At 41.4% G+C, this 21,876-nt stretch overlaps 1 protein-coding gene across 1 annotated transcript; it reads left to right on the top strand.

Annotated features, from left to right (window-relative positions):
• The first annotated feature begins 1,652 nt into the window (after positions 1-1,652).
• On the top strand, positions 1,653-8,412 carry LOC146455174 (uncharacterized). The gene is made up of 2 exons (XM_085094642.1): positions 1,653-1,712; positions 6,786-8,412. The coding sequence occupies exon 2, from the start codon at positions 6,955-6,957 to the stop codon at positions 8,410-8,412; it is 1,458 nt and encodes a 485-aa protein (XP_084950768.1). The 5' UTR covers positions 1,653-1,712; positions 6,786-6,954.
• The last annotated feature ends 13,464 nt before the right edge of the window (positions 8,413-21,876 follow it).

Below are 21,876 nucleotides of genomic sequence, written 5' to 3'. Positions count from 1 at the left end.
TTCCTTTTTCTTGACCTGATCGCCTTCATTGGTTGTACTGGGTCTTGACTATTGTATATAGTGTATGAATGTGTTAGTTAGGGCGGGAGAGGCTTGGCTGTGGCCATGTCTCACGGGGCCTCTTTCGCTTGCTTTGTAATTAGTTCGTTTGTTGTAGTTTTTGAATTTACTTGTCTTGTAACAATATTGTATTCACTCTGCCTGTAAATAGCATTTTGCATCTTTGACTTTTTGTATATAGTAATTCACTTTTGTAATCTCCTTTTTGTAATTTAACTTTGTACTTTACTTCTCGTAGTTTTTGTAGCTTCCTAATCTACTTCTCGTATAGAGATCATTAGCTTTTGTTATTTAGTTTCGCAGTTATTTTTCGTCGTTGATTTTTCCTTGGTCATTAGCATTTTTCCCGCTCTTTTTGCGTTTTGTATTTTGCATTCCGTTTCGCGCCTTTTTCGCTGTATGACTGTTTTTTGCATATTTTACATGCCTTTCTGTATATCTGTATTTTGCATATTATTCGCGTTTGATTTGTGCTTGCTTAAGTTTAGGCTCCCTTGTAACACTTGTAATCAGTATTGTAATAAGGGCTTAGTTTTCTTTTTCTTTACTTGTACTTGATTGTAATAGTTGATCTTTTTATCAGTGGGCCCTTTGGCTCACTGTGGAAATAAACTTTTATCACAAAAAAAATATGGTCTAGGGTCCAACTTTTCCCTCCCTCACTGTCTTGTCGTGAGACAAGTTATCGGACTAAGCAGCAAGATTCATCTCCGCTGGAATAAGAGATCTGCGAGGTTTCTTTTGTCAGCTGTTGTATTATTTCGGAATAAAAAGTAGCGAGATTAAAACATGACGCTTCGGCGACAACATGTCACCATTATTTTGTTTTAAGTATGCCATGTGAAAGACAGGAACTACATTTTAGTAACAGGATGATCACATTGACCTTAAGCTGAAAACCTAGTTGGCTTTCGCTGATGACCGCGTTAGCCCTGAAACGAACTTGTTCAACCACGTGACCAAGTGACGAAGCGAGCAAGTCAAGTGAGCGTATTCGAAGCTTTACCTGTTGGTTTCCTTTTTTGCTTGAAATATTTTTGGCCGTCTGGTGATGGAAGGGCATCATTAAGCCTGGAAATCTGCAAATCACTAGCATCCCTCAAAGAAGCGAGGCATGTTTTGCTTTTTGACTGATAAATAGTGCTTTTTTCAGCGCTAGAGGTGACAGTTTACAGTCGGAGGCAAGCCGAGCCAGACGGAAGTCTATTATTACCTCTTCTCTAAAAGCGGACGGTATCAATATCAAAATGGTACCAACGTGAGTTGTGGCTCATTTGCCAAAGCGTGCGGTGGTCGAAGTCTGCAAATTAAGAGGTGATTTTAGACTTATAATATTTTTGAATGAATTCGAGGTATGCCATTCCCCGCAAAAACAATTGTCAAAGCTATCCCATAATGCATTGCGATATCAGTATATAGTTTTTGAATCAGGCAAAGACAAAGTGCAAAAGAAGGAAGGAATTGAAAGACAGCTAGCGAAAAGACGTAGCGTTCTTAACCTGTATAGCAAAAACAGTGTTTCAGGCCTTCTTTGCAAAGAGAAATAAGCGCGCAGTCAGTGGATCAGCGATTCAGGTGATCGACAGAACGGTACGGTATCAGTTGTGACTTTGCTGGGGAGCGAATGGACCTGACAGGAAAACAACTTAAAGGTCTCAGTAAGTCTTGAACAATCATGTTTTATTTTATGTTGTTTCTTTTAATTTCACTGTCGTGTTTGCTTTAGATCGAAGACGAAATATTTTCGAATTAGCGATGTCATTGATTATTCTAGCTGTGAAGTTGTTCGTTTCAAGAACCATCGCTTAACGTATGTTGTTATTTTCGCACTTCTTTGTGAGAAAACTTCCTTTCAGTTAAATACCGTAAGTTTACCTAGCTATTCAACACAATCAGACTTTCCGCGAATGCCTTAAGGTGGAGTTCCACTGTCGCGTAAATTTTACCTGCGTACAGACGTGAATTGAGCTGGCTTTACGTACGTAAATAAAATAAGACGCGATGTATGAGCGGCGTGCGTAAATGTAAAAAGTTGAACAGTATTCAACTTTTTACGTTTACTCACGCGACTGATACATCGCTTCTTATTTTATTTACGTACGTAAAGCCAGCTCAATGCACGTCTGTACGCACGTCAAATTTACGCGACAGTGGAAATCCACCTTTGGGAAGTTGAACAGCACTCAACTTTTTGCTCATACATCGCTTCTTATTCTATTTACGTACGTAAAAACCAGCTAAATTCACTTCTGTACGCACGTAAAATTTACGCAACAGTGGAAATCCACCTTTAGTTACTTTCTAGAATAGGCCTTATCACGGTTTTCGACGCCATTTTGACGGGAAGGCAAACAGGCTTGAAATAACAGTGTTTGTATGGAAATCCGATGTCAAATAATTTTCATAAAAATTGCTTCTGAAAAATAACAGGCTTGAAATAACAGTATTTGTATGGAAATCCGATGTCAGATAATTTCCATAAAACATCGCTTCTGAAAAATTCATGAATTGGAAACTTTTGGCACTAGAAAAAGGATTTTAAGAAAAAAATTGGAGGGATGTAACCGTGACGGAAAGCGTCCATGCGTGCTTTGAACTTTCCATACATTTCCCTGTATTTTTTCCCGCGAACTATTTTTAGTAGCAGCTACGTTAGCTTTTATGCATAAGCTGTTTACTACGTAATGTAAAGTGGCATTTTCACCGTGTTCTGACCTGTATTTTGTACAACCTATATTATGCGGTCACTTAGCCATTCCCCGGCCGAGGGTGACCGCTTAATACACAAAAAGTTGCCTCTAAGACGTTTACGGTCGTTTTATGGAGTTAACATCTTGTTTAGCTTGAAGCAAATATTGTCTCTCATTTTAAAACACGGTCTATGCACTGCTGCAAACAAAGGGAGAAAACTGACTGAGCCTCCACAATTCAAACGCACTATATCAGTGGAGCGAAGCATTTGCAAAAACACACTCGTTAGTTAAATACAATTCAAGCCTTTTCAGTTTTACTGTGACGCGTTGCATAGCTCTATAACAGGTTACAACGATTACTAGAGAACTAAAAAACCAAATAGCCGTGCCAAGAAACACAACTTCTTGTGACAAACACTAATATCCGGGCCCGGCATTGCAGCAATTACAGAATGAAGCTCATTGCACAATATAAGCAATGATTAATTCCTGTCCTAACATTACCCAAATCTCAACAAGAAAGGCAGTTAAAACTATCAAGCACTTAAAAGAGCCAAGCCAAACCCAGCTGAAATGCCATATGTGGTATAAAAACAACGTCGTTGAACACACGGAATAAGAGGTCATATTCAAAACGAAGAGAATTTAAAAGAGGAAACTGAAAAATCATTAGGTGAAAATGACCTGTCGGATGATGAACATATGATGGTTAAATCCAAACCCGCTACAAATACTTGCGAGTAGCGCAGGCTTTTAAAACCAATTTATCCCTTAAAAAAAAAACCTTCTTGTATAAGCTAGATTTAAAAAGGCTAAAACACGCGCCAGAAAGTGGCGTAGGCTTGTCAGTCTTAATTTACACACCGAATTCTAAACCATAGGCAGCCCAAACTGACAAAATCATTATTTTCATAAGAAAACTGGTTATTGGTACTGGCTTTTGCTTCAAAAGATTTTCCAAAATAGTCATTTGGAATTCCCATTGAAGGAATATTTTTTCAGTCAATTAGTTGATTTTCTTGTGATCAGTGTGATGTTAGAAACAAATTGAGTTTTCCTGGAGGGGGCAGCTACCCCCTCTGCCCTCGCGCTATGTACGGCCCTGTAAAATCTCCACAGTACTTTTTATAAGAAAAGTAACGGGACAAGATAGGAGAATTTGTTCTTTGATATTAGAGGTCCTGTATTAAGCGGTATTAGCTACAGGCAGTACTAGCTAACCTTCATGAATGGCTCAATGTAAATAAGCTCAGCCTGAATATTGCCAAAACGGAATTAATGTCAATAGGCTCACGGCAGAGACTGGCTAGTACTACAAGTGGCCATTCACTTACTGTACAAATTGAAGGTCACGAAATTGATAGAGTGCCCCACACCAAATCCTTAGGACTTTACATCGATCAAAATCTTTTGTGATCCAAACATGTTAATAAGACTGCCAAGATGATCTCCTCTGGCATAGGTGCACTTAAAAAACTGAGGCCGTTCATTTGCGACGATACAGCAATATTACTATATAGAGCCCTTATTGAACCATATTTTGATTATTGCTGTCCTGTGCATGTGGGACGGTCTCAGCAACGAATTAGCTGACAAATTACCAAAACTACAAACTCGCACCATTCGGGTCATAACAAAGTCAGATCACTATTCTAACGCTACCGCCCTACGCGGTAAGCTGGGACCGGGGATAATCTCTGTACCAGAAGGAAGAAGCAAAAATTGAAAATCATGTTTAAAACTTTAAATGATCAGTCTCCGGAGTACCTGAAAGGCCTATTTAAGCCCCTCAGCACGGACTATGGACTTAGAAATAGTGACAACAAATTGGCTCTGCCTAAGCCTCGTACCAAGTTTTTGAAACGTAGTTTCTGCTACAGTGGAGCACATTTGTGGAACAGCCTTCCATCTAACGTCAGAGCCATTAGATCTTTTATTAATTATAGAAATGAGATAGATCGCCAATTGTCCTCCTCGTACTCCCACACGGCAAACATGTAAATCAGTTTTAATTTTAAATTTTTGTCTTGTAACTGATGTTTTTACCGTGTCTAAATAAAGTTTATGTATGTATGTATGTATGTATGTATGTATGTATGTATGTATGTATGTATGTATGTATGTATGTATGTATGTATGTATGTATGTATGTATGTATGTATGTACCTACCTACGTACGTACGTACGTACGTACGTATGTATGTATGTATGTATGTATGTATGTATGTATGTATGTATGTATGTATGTATGTATGTATGTATGTATGTATGTATGTATGTATGTATGTATGTATGTATGTAAGCGGTCACTTAGCCATTCCCCGAGGGTGACTGCTTAATACAGGTTCGACTGTATTTTAATAACTTCTCCACAGTACTTTTATAAGAAAAGTAACGGGACAAGATGGGAGAATTTGTTCTTTGATATTAGAGGTTAAAGGGTTAACTGAGATGAAAAACTGAACTACAACGTCGATCTGTACGGATGCCAAGCCTGGGGTAGAATGAACAATCACAATCATACATTGAGCGTTTTTCTTTTATAAAACAAAATAAAAATAATGAAAAGATTCTCTGGTCGTTGAAGGGAGAGTGTCACGGTTCGGCGCATGTGCGAGCGATAACGTAAGCGCTGTCAAGCCAATTGTTTTTGGACCAATTAGAAGCGTGTACACAACACCGGCGGGATACGGCGGGCAAGTCTTCAGTATAACTTGCTGGCATAAAAATAAAACTGACATGACCGGCCAGTGTTTTGGTCACGTTTCAGAAAGAAACAAAAAGGCTGTCCATGTAAAACACATGGGGATTTTTGCAGCGCCGCTTGGACATTCAAGAAATGCCAGAACTTATGCGAACGTATACCGTTTTATTTTAGTACAATGTCGATATCTCGCGGCATCGACCTTTTTTTTATTACGCGCGGTTCGAAAAGCCGAGAAGCTCCCTAAATCCAGTATTTCATCAGCATTCAGTGATAAACTTGCTATATAGTGTGTACACTCGATAACCTGATTTTATTAGACCAGCGAGAAGGCGAAGAACGAAAAAATCCGCGAGCTTCAAGAAGCGATGCGACTGTTTAGTAACAACAACACTGAGCGTCCTTCCGAGATGCTGGAATGCATTTGAGAAAACTCTGCCATAGTGGCAAATCAAAACTGCGTTTGCCATTCGCAATGACCATAATTGTATAGATAAATGAATACCTTACAATAGATTTTGTAGTTTGCCGCAAATCTTTTGGATTTTTTTCTACTGCCCGCTATTCGAGCCCGCTAATAGACTACAACTAACTCGCACATTTGATCTCATATTTATTCGCTTCGCGTCTCACTGTTGTACAATTTTTTCCATCCAAAGCAAAACACTGATGTTTGATGCTGTTTGTCCGTCGAATTCTCCGTTTTTGACAGTTGAATTCCATATGAACAAACAGTACGATTGAAATCTAGAAAATCCTCGCTAGTTCATCCAAAGCCAGTTGGTGACCTTTGCCATTTTCAGCGAAAGCAGATGTGCCGCGAAATCGTTGTCTATTTTAAACAGACTTATCCCTTTACCAATTTTCCACGTTTGGTGGACGTATCTTGTTAACCGCACAGGATTTCTACATCCACTCCACTCTGTCCGCTTAACTTCTGTGCTTGCAGAGAGTCCACAGAACGTCCCGTCGCCGGTCGGCCGCGCCATCGACAAAAATGTGGTTTTCGGATGCTAAAACACTTTTAACCTTACAAAAATCGAACTTATATTTACAACAGGAAACAAAGATTATAAAACGTGAAGAACGAAGAGCGGATGATCCAAATTCGGGCGCGATTTCAACAGATTGTTCCACCACAAGGTCGCATCGAATTTAGTGTCGACCCGTACAATTTATTTTTGAGCCGGTCTGCTCGCGCATGCGCTTGACCGTGAACTAATCACAAGTGTGTTTTTCCCCCTAGCTTTTCATACTTTTGATCATTGCCTGATCATTTTGTTGAAATAAACAACGAGGTATTTCTTTATTCATTTTGTGAGTTTTAGCATGTACCTCAAGACGTACCACTTGGAAGACAGCTGTTCATGTTATATGTAGATGCAACTCAATTTTGGACATCAGATGTGATCGCTAGCCGAAAGGGGTCTCATTCTTTCTCGGGCCTTTTGGCTTAGATACGATTGGCTCCGATTTGTGTTTTGTTGCCGCGTCAGCATGGCAAACAAAAAGAACAAAACGGCCGATGGAAATAGTTCTCGTAAAGCTGTTGATGAGGAATCCCCTGGAGAGATGCCTGATGAGCCAACTGAAATGCCCACATTGTTTTCTCCGTCACCTTTGGAGTGGGGTGATTGTGACGTGCCACACGAGCCAACAGCTGAAATTCTTGAGAAACAACCGTGCGTGCCGAAGGTTCTCAGTGATTTATTCAATAGTGGGGCAAGATATGAATCTGCCCCAAAATTTACGTGGAATTTTAAGGAGACTGATCGGATAAGGCTTCGCAAAGAGTTCTCCGTCGTTTTCTCTGTTGACACGGTTTGTTCCAGCCAGAATATCATCAATGGGTTCGACGCGGCCGGCATTGATATCGACGAAATTTTATCTATCCAGCAACGTTCATCTAACAACACGTGGGTCGTCAGTTTTAGATCTCCTGACGCGAAAAACGCCGCTCTTGGCGTACCTTCGGTCAAGATATCTGGCTGCACAGTCTTTCTTGGTGACTGTGAGAATCGTATTCAAATCATTAAAATCTATGAAGCTCCGACTGAGTTACCGGACACTGCCCTAATTGGTCGTCTTTCGCATTATGGCAAGGTTTTCTCTTTCAGGCGTGATATGGTAGCTGATAACATTTACAACGGGGTGCGTACTGCAAGAATGCGGCTTAATCTTGCAATACCCCCGAGCATTTTCGTTGCCGGTGAACTGCTTCGTATCTGGTATCCAAGCCAGCCTAAGATGTGTCGCCGTTGCGGCGATACTGACCATGTTGCAGCGAAATGTTCGTCCGTTAGGTGTTTTAATTGTGAAGCGCCAGGGCATCGCCAGGAAGATTGCACATCACCACGCCTTTGCTCGATCTGCCTTTTCCAGGAACATAGCATCTTAGCCTGTCCTTTTCTACTGTACAGCGCCAACGTGGTTACTCAACCTGGTCAGCCTTTGTTGGAAGATGAACCAGAGATCATGTCGCAGCCGGCCGCGTCGCCCTCTTATGCCAATGTGGCCGCTCGCTCCCCGGAGCAAGCAGCGGCCATTAAGGCTGCCAGGGCGGCGGGGTCTGGCTCTGCTCAGCCTTCTGCGAAGCAACAGCAAACCAGTGATTCGAAGTCTAAGGACTCTGTCAAGCAGCCTCCGAAGAAACCTATTAAGAAAGCTGCCAGTGAGCCACCTCCATCCGAGAACAAGAAGAAACATGTTTCTAATGAGAAGGCGGAGCGTGAACGTGATCACTCGCGGGAGCGCGGCGCGGGGCGTGATCGGGACCGGGAACGTGAGCGTACGCGTGATCGTGATCGCCACCGCGAGCGCGATTACTCCCGCGAGGGTGAGCGCGATCGCTCTAGCCGGCGCCACCATCATCATCGCGACCATGAAACTTCAGAGGATGATGAGTCGGATTACGATTTTATAAAGGTTAGGCCTAGGCGGCATTCTAGGCGCTAGCAGCACCAATGTCGTTAAAAGTTTTATCTTTAAATGTTAGGGGTCTTGGCACCCCTGCTAAGCGATTCACTGTTTTGCGCGAGCTTGAGCGCCTAGATTATGATTTATTTTTACTGCAAGAAACGCATGTCTACTAAACGTCTTGCGGATGAAATCGCGCATTCTTGGCCTGGACAATGTTTCTGGTCCTTTGGGAGAGGCAAATCTGCTGGAGTAGCTTTATTTGTCTCTCCCAAATTTTCGGGCCATATCTCTCGTTTTTTGTTTGATTCTAACGGGCGAGTTTTAAGTGCATTGGTGCTACTAGGGCCTCTTAGTCTTAATGTTGTTAACATCTATGCTCCAAACACCGTCTCTGAGCGTAAAACCTTTTTTGATTGTTTACATGATTCTTTTATTTCTAATGATTCTCGCGTTATTGCTGGTGACTTTAATTGTATTGATAACAAATTAGATCATTATTCTGCTAATACTTTGCTGCCGGACAAAAAGTGCCTTAGTGCCTTTTTGTCCGATTTTTGTTTAATCGATGTTTGGCGCAAATTGAATCCGCGCGGTGTTTCTTTTACTTGGTCTAATTCTGATTACTCGCTAGCTACTCGTATTGATCGTTTTTTGGTGTCTCGTTCATTGTTTAAATTTGTCCGTTCAAACAAGGTTTTACCGTGCGTTTTTTCCGACCATGATTTTGTAGTTCTCGATTTTTCTTTTGACGGTTTTTCAAATAAGCGAGATGGTGTTTGGAGACTAAATACCACTCTTTTGGCTGATCCTGAGTTCAAGCGTGGAATTTCTTCTGTTGTTGATCGCCAAAAGAGTGTTATTGCCGACTTTGAGTCTCTGGGGGCTTGGTGGGATGATCTGAAACTTGTCATTCGTTCCGCTTGCATTAATTACTGCACACGTAAGCGTCAGTCTTTAAATCGTGAGCGAAATTTTTTAACTAAGCGTTTAATTCGTGCTAAAAATGCCTTCCATGCTGGTGATAATTCTCTCGTTTCCGAATTGCGAGATGTTGAAAGCGCTCTTTCGTCTCTTATTTCTCGTGAGGCGGAGGGCGCTAAAATTCGATCGCGTGCCAAGTGGATCGAGGAGGGAGAAAAGCCCACGCGCTATTTCTTTCGCCTAGAGCAACAGCGTGCGGAGAAAAACTCGTTTGATTCTGTTGTTGATACTGATGGTAGCGAAAAAACTTCCCAGGCTGATATTGAGCGGGTTTTTGTGAATTTTTATCGTGATCTGTATGCCAAAGATCATTCTATTGACATGTAGATCCAAACCGATTTGATCGATAGTTTGGAATTTTCTTTGAATGATATTGAGCGTGCTAGTTGTGAGGGCTTATTTACTAAAGACGAGCTTTTCTCCGCTTTGAAGAGCCTTCAGACCGGCAAATCGCCTGGTTCTGACGGCCTGCCCACCGAGTTCTATTTGTCTTTTTGGGATGACCTGGGTGATTTTCTCGTTCTGGTTCTGAACGAGAGATATCGCCTGGGTGTTCTTACGTATAGTCAGCGCGAGAGTCTCTTGGGCTTGCTGTACAAGAAGGACGATAGACGATTGCCGAAAAATTGGCGCCCCATATCGCTTTTGAATACGGATTACAAACTGGCTTCAAAAGCGATTACTGAATGTCTGAAACCGGTAATGAATTCCATCGTTCACCGGGATCAGACGTGTGGCGTAGTGGGTCGTAGTATATTTTCGAATCTGCAATTAATTCGTGATACTTTGGACATGATTGACAAAACTGACGAACCCGGTATTCTTGTCACTCTCGATCAGGAAAAGCTTTTGATCGCGTCGATCATGAATTTTTAATGAGAACTTTAGCTAAATTCGGTTTCGGTCCTTCGTTTTGTAATTGGGTTGCTCTTTTCTACAATGATGTCTTTTCTCGCATAATTTATAATGGGAATCTTTCTATGCTTGTTTTTCTCGGGAGGAGTGTTCGTCAGGGTTGTCCCCTGTCCCCCCTCCTTTACGTATTGGTTTCGGAAGTTTTGTCAACTCAGATTCGGAGATGTAAACAAATTGAAGGTTTCCAGCTCCCTTGAGCCGTGGGCCTTCAATTTAAAGTTTCCCAGTACGCAGATGATGCCACGAATTTTGTAAAAAGTGAGCGTTCTCTCTGTCATCTCTTGCGTGTTTTTAATGTCTACGAGAAGGGGTCGGGTGCCAAGCTCAACACTACCAAGTCCGAGGCTATGTGGCTTGGTAGATGGCGAACTAATGGTGCCTCCCCTCTCGGTCTCACTTGGGTGTTTAAAATGAAAATTTTGGGGGTTTATTTTTCGAATGGTCTTGTTTCTGTCGAGTCTGACAATTGGAAATCTAAGCTTGATAAGTTACAAAATGTGGTTAATCTTTGGAAACAGAGAGAGCTCTCATTTTTAGGTCGTGCAATGATCATCAATGCCTCGGGCGCTAGCCGCTTTTGGCACACTGCCAAGATCATCATTCCCCCACAGTGGGTTGTTGATTCATATGATAAAATTGTCTGGTCTTTTGTGTGGCCAGGGAAAACGGAAAATGTTAGTCGTCAGCGTTGTTGCGCACCGCTTCGTGGCGGTGGCCTCAACGTTGTCGATTTTCGAGCCAAATGTGCTGCTCTTCGTTTGTCTAATTTTTCTAGTTTACGTGATGATTTTGGCAGTCAAAAGTGGCATTTTCTTGCTCGTTATTTTCTCGGGAATCGTCTGCAAAAACTTGACACGCGATTTAGTTTTCTTTCTAATCTTGTTCCTGTTTCTTCTACACCTTCTCACTTTTATAGGTCTTGTATTTCTCTTTTCCAGCAAATCTTTGATAAACATGGTGCATTGCCCGACGTTTTTTCGTGTAAGAATCTTTATTTACTTTTGGTTGTTTTTCCCGATGCCTCGCCTAGGTCCTCTGCAGGTGGTTTTTGGGGATCCGTTGTCGGTCGCCCCATCAACCGGTGGGCTTCGGTGTGGCGTAAATCTCGCTTAAAGATTATTGAGAATAAAAAGAATGATCTGATTTGGTTGATTATTCACTGTGCTGTTCGGGTTCGATATACACTAAAGTGTTGGGGTGTTATCGACTCCGACAGTTGTGCTTCATGTTCTCGCGTTGAGACAATGCAACATTGTTTTGTTGATTGCCCCCGGGTTAGAAAGGTGTGGGATTTTTTTGCGCCCTTTCTTTCCCGCCTTTTGGGATCCCCTTTTTCCTTGCCCTTTTCCTCTGTACTTTTTCCGTTTTCTCCTTTACAGTCTTCTCCTTCTTTATCTTTATTTCGTTATCTCGTTGCTGCCATCTTGTTTCATGATTGGCATGCTCGTAATTCGGCGACTTTTAGGAATTCTTACCTTCCTCCGCGTGCTATTGTTGACACAATTATTAAGGATATTCAACTTCGAATTCGCGGTGAGCCTATTGATCATGTAAGGTATTTCTGGTCGGTTAATAGTGTTCTTTGTAAAGTTGGCACGGATGACAAGCTTTCTTTTCTGTTTTAATTTTATTTATATATATTTTTTTTCGGCCCGGTCGCCTAAATTGGTTGTACTGGGTCGTTTCCTGTTTCCTGTTTTATTTCTATTTTTCTTTTTTCTTGACCTGGTCGCCTTCATTGGTTGTACTGGGTCTTGACTATTGTATATAGTGTACATATGTGTTTTTTAGGGCGGGAGAGGCTTGGCTGTGACCTTGTCTCCCGGGGCCTCTTTCGCTTGTATTGTAATTAGTTGTTTTGTTGTAGTTTTTGAATTTACTTGTGGTTGTGAACAATATTGTATTTACTCTGCTTGTAAATAGTGTTTCTCATCTTTGACTTTTTTTCTATATAGTATTTCAATTTTGTAATCTTTTTGAGATATAATTTTGTACTTTACCTCTCGTAGTTTTTGTTACTCTACTTCTCGTATAGAGATCATAAGCTTTTGTTATTTAGTTACGCAATCTGCTTTCGCTAAGGCATTAGCATTTTTCCAGCTGTTTTTGTGTGTTTTGTATTTTGTTCGCGCCATTTTTGCTGTATGACTGTTTTTTGCATATTTTTCGCGCTTTTCTGTATATTTGTATTTTGCATATTTTTCCCCTTTTTTTCCCCTTTGTTTGTTTTCGTGCTTGCTTAAGTTTAGAAAGCATTGTAACACTTGTAATAAGTATTGTCATTAGGGCTTAGTTTTCTTTTTCTCAGTTTACTTGTACTTGCTTGTAACAGTTGATCTTTTTATCAGTGGGCCCTTTGGCTCACTGTGTAAATAAATTTTTATGAAAAAAAAATATATATATTCGGCTTAGGGGCCGGCAGTCTCCTCCCTCGCTGTCTTGTCGTGAGCGACAAGTTATCGTACTGAGCTGATTCATCTCCCCTGGCCAATTAATTGTGCCAATAACAAAATGCGAGAATTTCAGTCTTAGAATATTTATTAACGTAAGAAATACATTCCAAATTAAAAAAATGACTGGTTTTAACTTTGGAAAAAATGTCTGAATAAAAGTCACTGGACAAGTTAGTTTCCTCCATTTTTCTTTTCCAGTTGAAGCTGGACAGCTTACCTGGTCACAATTTTTTCATTGATTTTGATTGGTTATCATGTGCCATGTACATAGTAAAATTTTATTGGCTAGTGGCATTTGCTACTTGATGTTCATTGGTTCTTTAACTGTCCGATTTGACCTGTCCGATCACAAGCTTCTAGTAATCGGACAGGTCAAATCGGACAGTTTTGGAGTTACATAGCAAAATTAAGCTATAAATATGGGCTGTTAAGAACCAATCTTATTCAAGCATTTTGTTATTGACACAATTATAGAAAGAAATTGCGCCAGAGCGCGATATTGAATGTTAAAAAACCGCGGACACAAATACGGATTCGCTCGGGACGAGGGTTGTCTGATACTCCCGCAACGTAATTTTCGGTACGTGAAAAAAGAAAAAAAAAGGCATTTGGTCATTTTCATGGCGGTAATTTCGTTCCCGGAAAAGACCCTGGCATCGGCTGGTCATGTGATCACCATAAATAATTCGGAGACGGCTAATTCATGCAACCCGCTGAGTAATTCTCTGTTTTTATTGATTGTTGGAATTTCCCCCATATGCAGTAAGTTGTTCAATTTCATTTGGGCTGGTGACGCTGGTAAGGCGAAGAATTGTAATCCTTTGATCTTTGTAATCTTGAGTATGACGCAGTCCACTGCAAAGCCAAAGTTAAAGTCCGGAACTAGCCTTAAGGGTTTCGATTCATCACGATGTTTACGTTTACTACGAGAAGACTCAATTCCAAGAGAAAAGTCGGGTAGTTCTTCACTATTTCCGTCCATTTCTGGATAAAATTTGTAAAAGCTAAGGGACGGAAATCCGAGTTTGCCTGATTTTCACACGCCATCCGGTTTGGACGCACAGCCGTACGTATGTGAGAAATGTACCATGATATGATGACGCCAATAGGAATTAGATAGGGAAGCAGGCGCGCTATGTTGTAAATCAACATCAACATTTATTTAGTCGGTAAAAATCCATTCGACATCACACCAACTTTATTTTAATTTTATTCATTTTGTGAAAGTAATTCGGTAAAGAACTGAGAAATTACCTTTAAAACAGCATTTTAACGGAAGATAAAAGGTCACTTTGCTTTTAGCTGAAAACACCCGCACAAACACACAAACAGTTTTATGTCGACAATACGGAGCGAGGAACTAACGATATCCGGTAGCTAGTTTGCAATGCAAAAGTTTACACTGCTTCCCCTAAGTTCAATGTTGATAAAGCTGGTTTTTGTCTTCTTTACTTAGCAAAACTCGAACACATTGGCTCGCCTCCGACAGGTGTTTCTGTGGCTAACAAGATATTGAAGTTTCATATGCAAATTCGTGAGTTTCCGTTAACATATAATGATGATTTCTTCAGCGGCCTGATAATATGGTATTTGCCAGCGAGAAATAGGTAATTCGTAATCGAACCCCAGCCCAAGGGATATTGGCTGAGTATTACACAAAGTGTTTCAGTAGGACACTAGTTTTTGTTTAACAGCGGAAAGAGTGAAAATGTGCCGAGTTTCCTTTTAATAGAAAAAAAGAGAAAATTCTTATTTAACAAGAAGCTCCAGTTCTCATAGAAAATATGGAATCTATTTTGTCGCCCGAAGAGTTGCATATCAGCTTCGCAGATCAAGAATTCAAATTCATGGACTCAATAATCGAGGAGCAAAATCAGGAAGAAGCCAGCGATCTTCTACGAGAAATTTTCAACCATGAAAACTCGCGACGCCGGGGAAGGACGGTTGAGAGACAAAGTAGCAGTAGACATAATTGTTTTCTAAAGAGTGATTATGTCGTTGCAAGCACAGAGAGGAAATCTTGTGTTGGTAAATTGCCAGAAATATCCCCGGCAACACAGCGTAGAAGGATAAGAAATGGAATGAAAAACGACGCGATTCGCGGGGAGTTCGGCTGTATTGATGTGAACGATTTTACAGTTTGGGGAACACCAGCGGTCATGAACACAAACAGGAGAATCGAGGAAAGAAATCAATGGAGAGGTAGCGCAAGACAAGATCATTTACCATCGACTGAAATTGAAGACGGTTATTTGGACAGGCACAAAAAGAAAGACGATCCAGTAGTTAAATCTGAAGAAAATTTAGTTTCATCTCGATCTAACGCTTCTAATTTGTCTTTGAGGCATAATTTGACTAAGGATGTACAAGCAGTCCCCTCGGAGCAAAATGCGCTTCCTCCAGCGTCGCCACGAAATATTTTTTCTCCCCGTCGCCGTTCCGCATTTGGGAGTACGGACGCGCAACAAGGGCGGAAGAAAGATTGGACTGAGAAGAACACGCAAAAACTTCCTCTTGATCTGCCTGAAAAAATTACCGAATTTTTAGAGATGGAAATCTCGCTCATCAAAGGAGGAGAGAAGATGCATTCAACGCAAAAGCGAACGGATCGCTCATTGTCCGCATATTATTCTCAGGAGACTGAGCTTTTTGGCCCAAAATCGACGGACTCGAGAAAATCAGGACTTTCATCCTTGCTACAAAAGAGAATTAGCGGGGAGAAAACAGGAAGCTATAGCAAAAGGAACACTGTGGACTCGGGAAAAGTCTAGGATGTCAAAACGCCGGGCTGGAAATGATCGGAGTTAACTCCGTTTGACAAATGGTCGCGTTTCGGTCAACTCCGACAGTACAACTGAATATAATACTAAGAAAAAAATTGAGTTTGCATTCAGGAAGAAAGCAAACAACTCCTTGTTAACGAAAATAGCCTCAAGAGATTGGAGACGCTTATTATTATAAAAGTCCAAAGTTCGTTCATGTTGAAGTTTCGCGTCGGGAACTTGAGCAACGACGACGGCGACGGCAACGACAAGGCCGCAAACTAGGTTTATTAAAAATGAGCAAAACCAATCGCTTTGCACGTCCATTCCAAAATTTGGTACATTTATTTGCCTTCCTCTTCAAAACAACAGTGGTTTCAGGATGACCAAATTCAAGGTTTTGTGCATGGGGAACGTGAACACACAACGGTGAATTTTTCATTTTCTTTCTTAATTTGAACGCCACTCCAACTAATTTCGTTCCTGGGTAGTTCGCCGATTCTGTAGGAGTGCAATTAAAGGAATTGAAATAAACGGGAAGTAGCACAAATGGAATAAACTTCATTTTGTTATATTTTCAGGTGACGTTTTCGTTCAGTTTGCCGTCGTCGCTGCTTCACGCACTAAACTGACTGAACGTTTGTGGGTTTGATAGTTAGAGAACTATCACTGTATAGTGCGCAAAAAAATTCGACTGTGATTTGGATATTCTGCATGACTTGACTTTCTTGGCTTGAACCCGAAGCTCCGTAAAATAAACCAGATTGCTTTGCTAAGCGAAGCTATTTAAAATTAATAAATTGCCTAAATTTTCAAGTACAGTGTGGTAACGTTCGGTGCAGTCTGAAAGGGAGTCCGTTTGTACCATTTTAGCATTTTTTTTTTAATGTCGTGGGTTTTCTATGGGGACTACTTAATTCGAGAGCGAAATACCTTGAAGTACCCTCTAAAAGAGACAAGCCGACGCGAACTTCACAGAGCGGGAGAAAAGAGCCGGTTTCCGTTTTACTGGAATTCTAAACAAAAAGAAAGTTTAACGAACTTCCAACTATGTTTGTCACTCTATTTCTTGCGGTGCAGTTTTCTTGCAAAATTTGGGAACGCAAAACGATATGAGCGAACAACTCCCAAAGCGATGGAAACCAAAAGTGACCATTACACATCAGTCAATTCCAAGAGTACTCATCCGAAACTGTAAGCCCCATGGCTGGCACAAATCACCCGTCCAAATTTCCCAAATTTAGGGCCTCTTCATATGATCCCGGTTGACCGGGCTAGCGCGCTTACCGAGATCTCGCCTCATTCCTATTTCTTTTGTTAAAAATTCGATGTGTTCATATGAGAAGGCGGGCCAGCCCGGTTACCGAGATCTCGGTTTCAGCGACCGAGATCTCGGGAGTCCGGGACGAAAATCTTCTCATATGAACACGGTATCCCGGTTACCGGGATGAAGTCTATAACCAAACATTCGCGTCTTAGAACGGATATATTTGATTATTACGGCTCATTTCTGAGATGTCCTAGTTCAAAGTAATTCCTTTTCGTGGTAGAGATAAAGATATAATACTTTTGAGGTTTGTAGAACCGATAAAAATGAAAACTTCTTGCCGGGCTTGTTCGGTAAATGTCACGCTCGATTGACCGCGTCACCACTTTTCATCTCGGTAACCGGGATGAAATTTCCCATATAAACGGACTGCAAAATTCATCCCGCTTACCGAGCCATCCTGGTAACCGGGATCACATGAAGAGGCCCTTACTGAGAATGTCTGTCTGAGGTGAAATTGACTGACGTTTCCGATCGACTACCTGAGCGGAAGTCATCTTCAGAGTCAAGCAAATTGTGGAACGTCAGTAGATCGTATAAATTTCTCTGGTTGTTGACCTGATTGGTCAACGAAGTCGCGATGTTATTGGTCGTTTGTTAGTTAAGCCGTGATGTTATTGGCTGTGAAGACTAGCTGTAAAAAGTGATTGGTGTGTTTCGATCCGTCTTTTGTAAGTCAAAAGTCCGTTGCTCTACATTTTTAAATTGTCTATTGTTTGCTTGTTTTGCTGATACTAGCTATCGGCAAAAAGTCGTTTAAATTTGTATAAGGTTCAGGTAGTTGTAGACAACGGTTGAGTGGCGTTTGTTCTAAGTTAGAAAACCAGCTTTCCAGGGTGAGTCCTAGATAGTAATTCGTACTCAGGCAACGCACTTGGCAGAGTCGCAGTCGATTCTGTGGTTCGTTTGTAAATGGTGTTCAGCAAAGTGATTTCTGCATTGATATCACCGTTTCTAGTTGCTCGTTTGTGTTCATTCAGTCTTATGTTCAAATTCTGCCTTCTCGCCAATATAAGTGGAATGGCAGTAGCGTTAATTGATCTTGTAAACTGCTCCCTGTCCGCGGGCTTGGTTCGTCTCTGTCCTTTACGTTCGTCAGTAGTTAACGCAAAATAGCGATAGGTTTGTGAGCTACTGACCGATGTTGTAGGACTGTATAGGATCCGTGCGATAGTTTCAGAAGTGCCTTTGATGTAAGGTATAGTCGCAGTACAGGTGATAGGTATTGGGTCGTTGTTTGTGACGGTAGCTTTAGTGTTTCTGTAAGTGTTACGTCTAACAAAGTCCTTGTTATAGTTGTTCTTGTTGAAAACGTTTTCTGAGTACTTGTTTTCCTCCGCAAACTATCAGGAGTCACAAACCAATGGCGCTTCGCCTTGTCAAGGTCTACATGTACCGTCAGTAGTCGTTGCTTTGTGAGAAGTTAAGGGTTGTAGGATGATTGGTCCAGTACTCTGTCAGTATGTGTCGGTTTTCTGTAAACCTTAGTGCGTAGTTTGTTGTTGCTGTTACAGGTAATTATAACTAAGCAGTCTAGAAAAGGTATTGTACCATTTTCCTCGATCTCCTTAGTAAACTACATGCATGTCAGCGTTCTATCCGCTGTTCGTGAAAATCGTCGACTTCGTCTTCGTGTACTGCTGTAAAGGTATCATCCACGTACCATAACCAGAACAGTAGTTTCCGTTTGTCAGTTGAAAAGGCTTGTTCCTCGATGTTTTGTATAACAATTTCTGCTACACAACGGAAACTGGTGAGCCCATAGCTGTTCCGTGTAACTAACTGATTGTAGTGCTTGCGTTGTACTGAAAGTAAGTAGAAGCAAGGCAGAGGTTCAGTAAGTCCATTAAGTCATCTGTAGGCATTGGCGGTTTTGTCGTAGAGTTCTTGATGGCGGTACCACTGAGTGCAATCTAGAGCCAGTCGTGAAATGAAATACTGGTGAACAGTGGTTTCACATCAACGGACACAAGTTTGTAGTCGCCTGGTATTCGTACTGTCTCAGTAATTGCGCCACTTGATAAAGTTCTTAGTAGACTGTAGTTTTTGTCGGGATTCGTTTGTCAAAGGTTTCAGAACAGTCGTCAAGTATTTAGACAGTTGGTAAGTAGGAGACCCACAGCCGAGAACGCCGGAGACTATGGGTCGCATTGGTATGTTAGGTTTGTGTAGTTTTGGAAGCCCGTAGAGTTTAGGTGGTTGCGGTACGCGGCACCTTGGACAGTCTGTTGTAACGTTGTATGTCCGAATAACGTCAGTTTTCTTAAGTTCAAGTAGTTTGCTGTTAAGTTTACTTTGAAGTGCTGGCGTCGGATCTCGTTTTAGTACAGTCATATGCCTGTTTGTTGTTAATTAGTGTGTCCATTTTGTCGAAGAAGCCCGGTCTGTCTTGTCCATAACAACAGTCACTCGTCCTTTGTCAGCGGGGAGTACGACGATGTGTTCGTCAGTTTTCAGTCGTTTCAGTGCTTGTCGTTCGTCTTTAGTTAAGTTACTGTCAGCTTTAGAGGCTGATTGTGTTGTTAGAAGCAATTCTACTTCTGTTTTTATCCTTGGCCAATTCTGATAGTTCTCTCTGACGAGACAGAACCGCCTCAACACTAGATGCAATAGCCTCGGTTGGTAAATGTTTAGCATCAAGCGTCTTTGCAGTAATGGAGATTGTAGTTCAGATCGTGAACCAACTTAAGCAACGACGACAGTGACGGCAATGAAAACAACAGGGTCGCTTTCCTAGCTTTCCATTTAGTTCAAATTTTCGGTTAAACCGGATGAAACTCGCGCAAGTGGTACGCGGTCTCGGCGAAACAAACAGACCATGGACCTTTGGAGGCACTTCAATTTTTGCGTTTCAACTTAACCGGCTGCAACGGAAATTCCCGTTCCATTTGCACAAAATTTCCATTTCAATTTTGTTGTCTTCTTGCGCCATCGCTGTGGCAAAGTGTTTTGATCTATCAATGAGATTGCAAGTTTGGAACATTTTGATAAAAGCCTTCCATTTGATACAAGTTTCCGAAATTTTCAACCGAAAATTTTGCAATTTGGCTCAGTAAATGAAAAGCGCCCCAGGAAAAGCAGCCGCTCCGCCGGCACATGCGTTACAAATTACGGTACATTTTTCTTCTCGTCCTCTGCAAATAAAATCCTAAAATCACCAAATTCAGGTCCCTTCCACACGCATCCATTTTTGATTCAAGAAATTTCTCTATCCACAAGAAGCGCTTTTTAACAATCGTATCATCAAAACCCAGTCAGTACCCGCTGACAGTATCATTACGCAAAGTAGTCAAGCTGAAAGCGAGTGTCCCGATATGCTCTAAACGGACAGCACAGTGCAACAAGTGGCTTAAACAGAGCACGGCCATAAATAAACTTTATTAAAGGGGAGTTGTCATTGGGATTTAATGTCATTTCAAAATCCATAAAGATTTTTCTGTTAACAGAAAGCTAATACAACGGTATTGTTGCCAATTATCAATCCCAGTGTGCCGTGCTAAAACTACCGATGAGTGTCGCTGGCCGTAGATGGACTGGAACTTGACTGAAAGTTAGGCTAATTTTTTTTTCGAATTTCTGGTCCAAATTACAGGCTCTGAGAAGTTTAAATACCATTGAATTTCTTATATACATATCAAGACCAGATCATGGTTTGTTCCTTTCAATCCGATTGGTTGACTTTTTTTTCTCTTAGTGTTATAGAATTATTTTGGAACTAAATGAAAGTCCCGTTAGGTTTTGCATCATTTTTAACGCTGACCAAAAGGAAAGCGGGCTCTGGGGACAAGGCATCAAAGGCTTGTCAAAAATGGTAAATATCCCGTGACACTTTCCCTTTTAAGAAGGAAAGACGGTAATTGTAGGTTTTTTTCAAATGACAGGCAAAGCAAAGACAGCTATACTCAAGCAAGAAAGGCCGGCGAAGGTGTGAGTCGCTTTCAAGTGACATATTAAAATATTTCTGTAGACTTGCCTGCTTTGTAGTAGAGGAGATACTAGTTCAGATCGTGAACCGAACTTGATAGAAACGACGACAGCGACGGCAACGAGGATGCCACAAAGCTACAGGGACGCTTTCCATTTACTCAAAAATTTCGCTTTGAATCGATTGAAATGCAAATGAAACGCGCGGGTCAAACAGAAATTTTCCGAAACAAACGGACTTCCTATGGAGGTAATCCAGTTTTTCCGTTCCAAACGGTCAGAACGGAAATTCCCGTTCCGTTTGCACAAAATTTCCATCGCTGTGCCCGCATCACGTAATTGTTTTCATCTACCAATGAGATTGCAGGTTAGTCTGAAATGTCAGCCGTCTCCTCCCCCTACCCTAAGGAGCCACGCCCCCTGTTGGCCAGGGGGAGGAGACGGCTGACATTTCAGACTAATTGCAAGTTTAATTAGGAAGTCTGAAAAAAGAACCTTTTTATTCGACACGGAAAGTTTCTGGAATTTCCAACCGAAAATTTTGACTAAATGAAAGCGCCTGAGGAAAAGCAGCCGCTCTGCACGTGCGTTATAAATCTCGGTACATTTTCTTCTCGTCCTGTGCAAAATAAAAACGTAAAATGACCAAATTCAGGTCCCTTCCACACGTATCCATTTTCGTTTTAAGAAATTTCTCTATCCACAAGAAGCGTTTTTTATTTAAAATCGTATTTGCCCCTCGTCGACAGGATAAAACTGAATGAACAACAGAACAATGCCCCCAACCCTAAGAGAAAACAGAGCTTTTAAAAGGTGCAGGTCTAATGCCACACGTATCCGGTTTCGTTATGAAAACCCAAAAGTTCAACCTTTCGTCCTGCACGCATCCGCTGAAAACGATCACTGAATTCAGGCACCTACACGTGAACACGAAAAAGGCATTTTTATTTTCTCTTCCACAACATTTATTACTAATAACTAGCAAAAAACCGCGTGAAAAGGGATTACCGTCTTGAATTATGGGAATGCGGAAGTTAATTGAGTGTTTTTTCCTAGGGGTGGAGAAGGGGAGGGGCAATTCTTCCGTTGTTGTCTTGGTAACCTAACTAAAAGCGCGGATACCAAGCAAACGAATGTC

The sequence above is a fragment of the Pavona decussata genome, unplaced genomic scaffold, assembly GCF_977016875.1.
Source record: "Pavona decussata unplaced genomic scaffold, jaPavDecu1.1 SCAFFOLD_285, whole genome shotgun sequence".
NCBI lineage: Eukaryota > Metazoa > Cnidaria > Anthozoa > Scleractinia > Agariciidae > Pavona > Pavona decussata.
The sequence above is the reverse complement of the archived record's forward strand: the minus strand, read 5'-3'. Positions and strand labels throughout refer to the sequence as shown.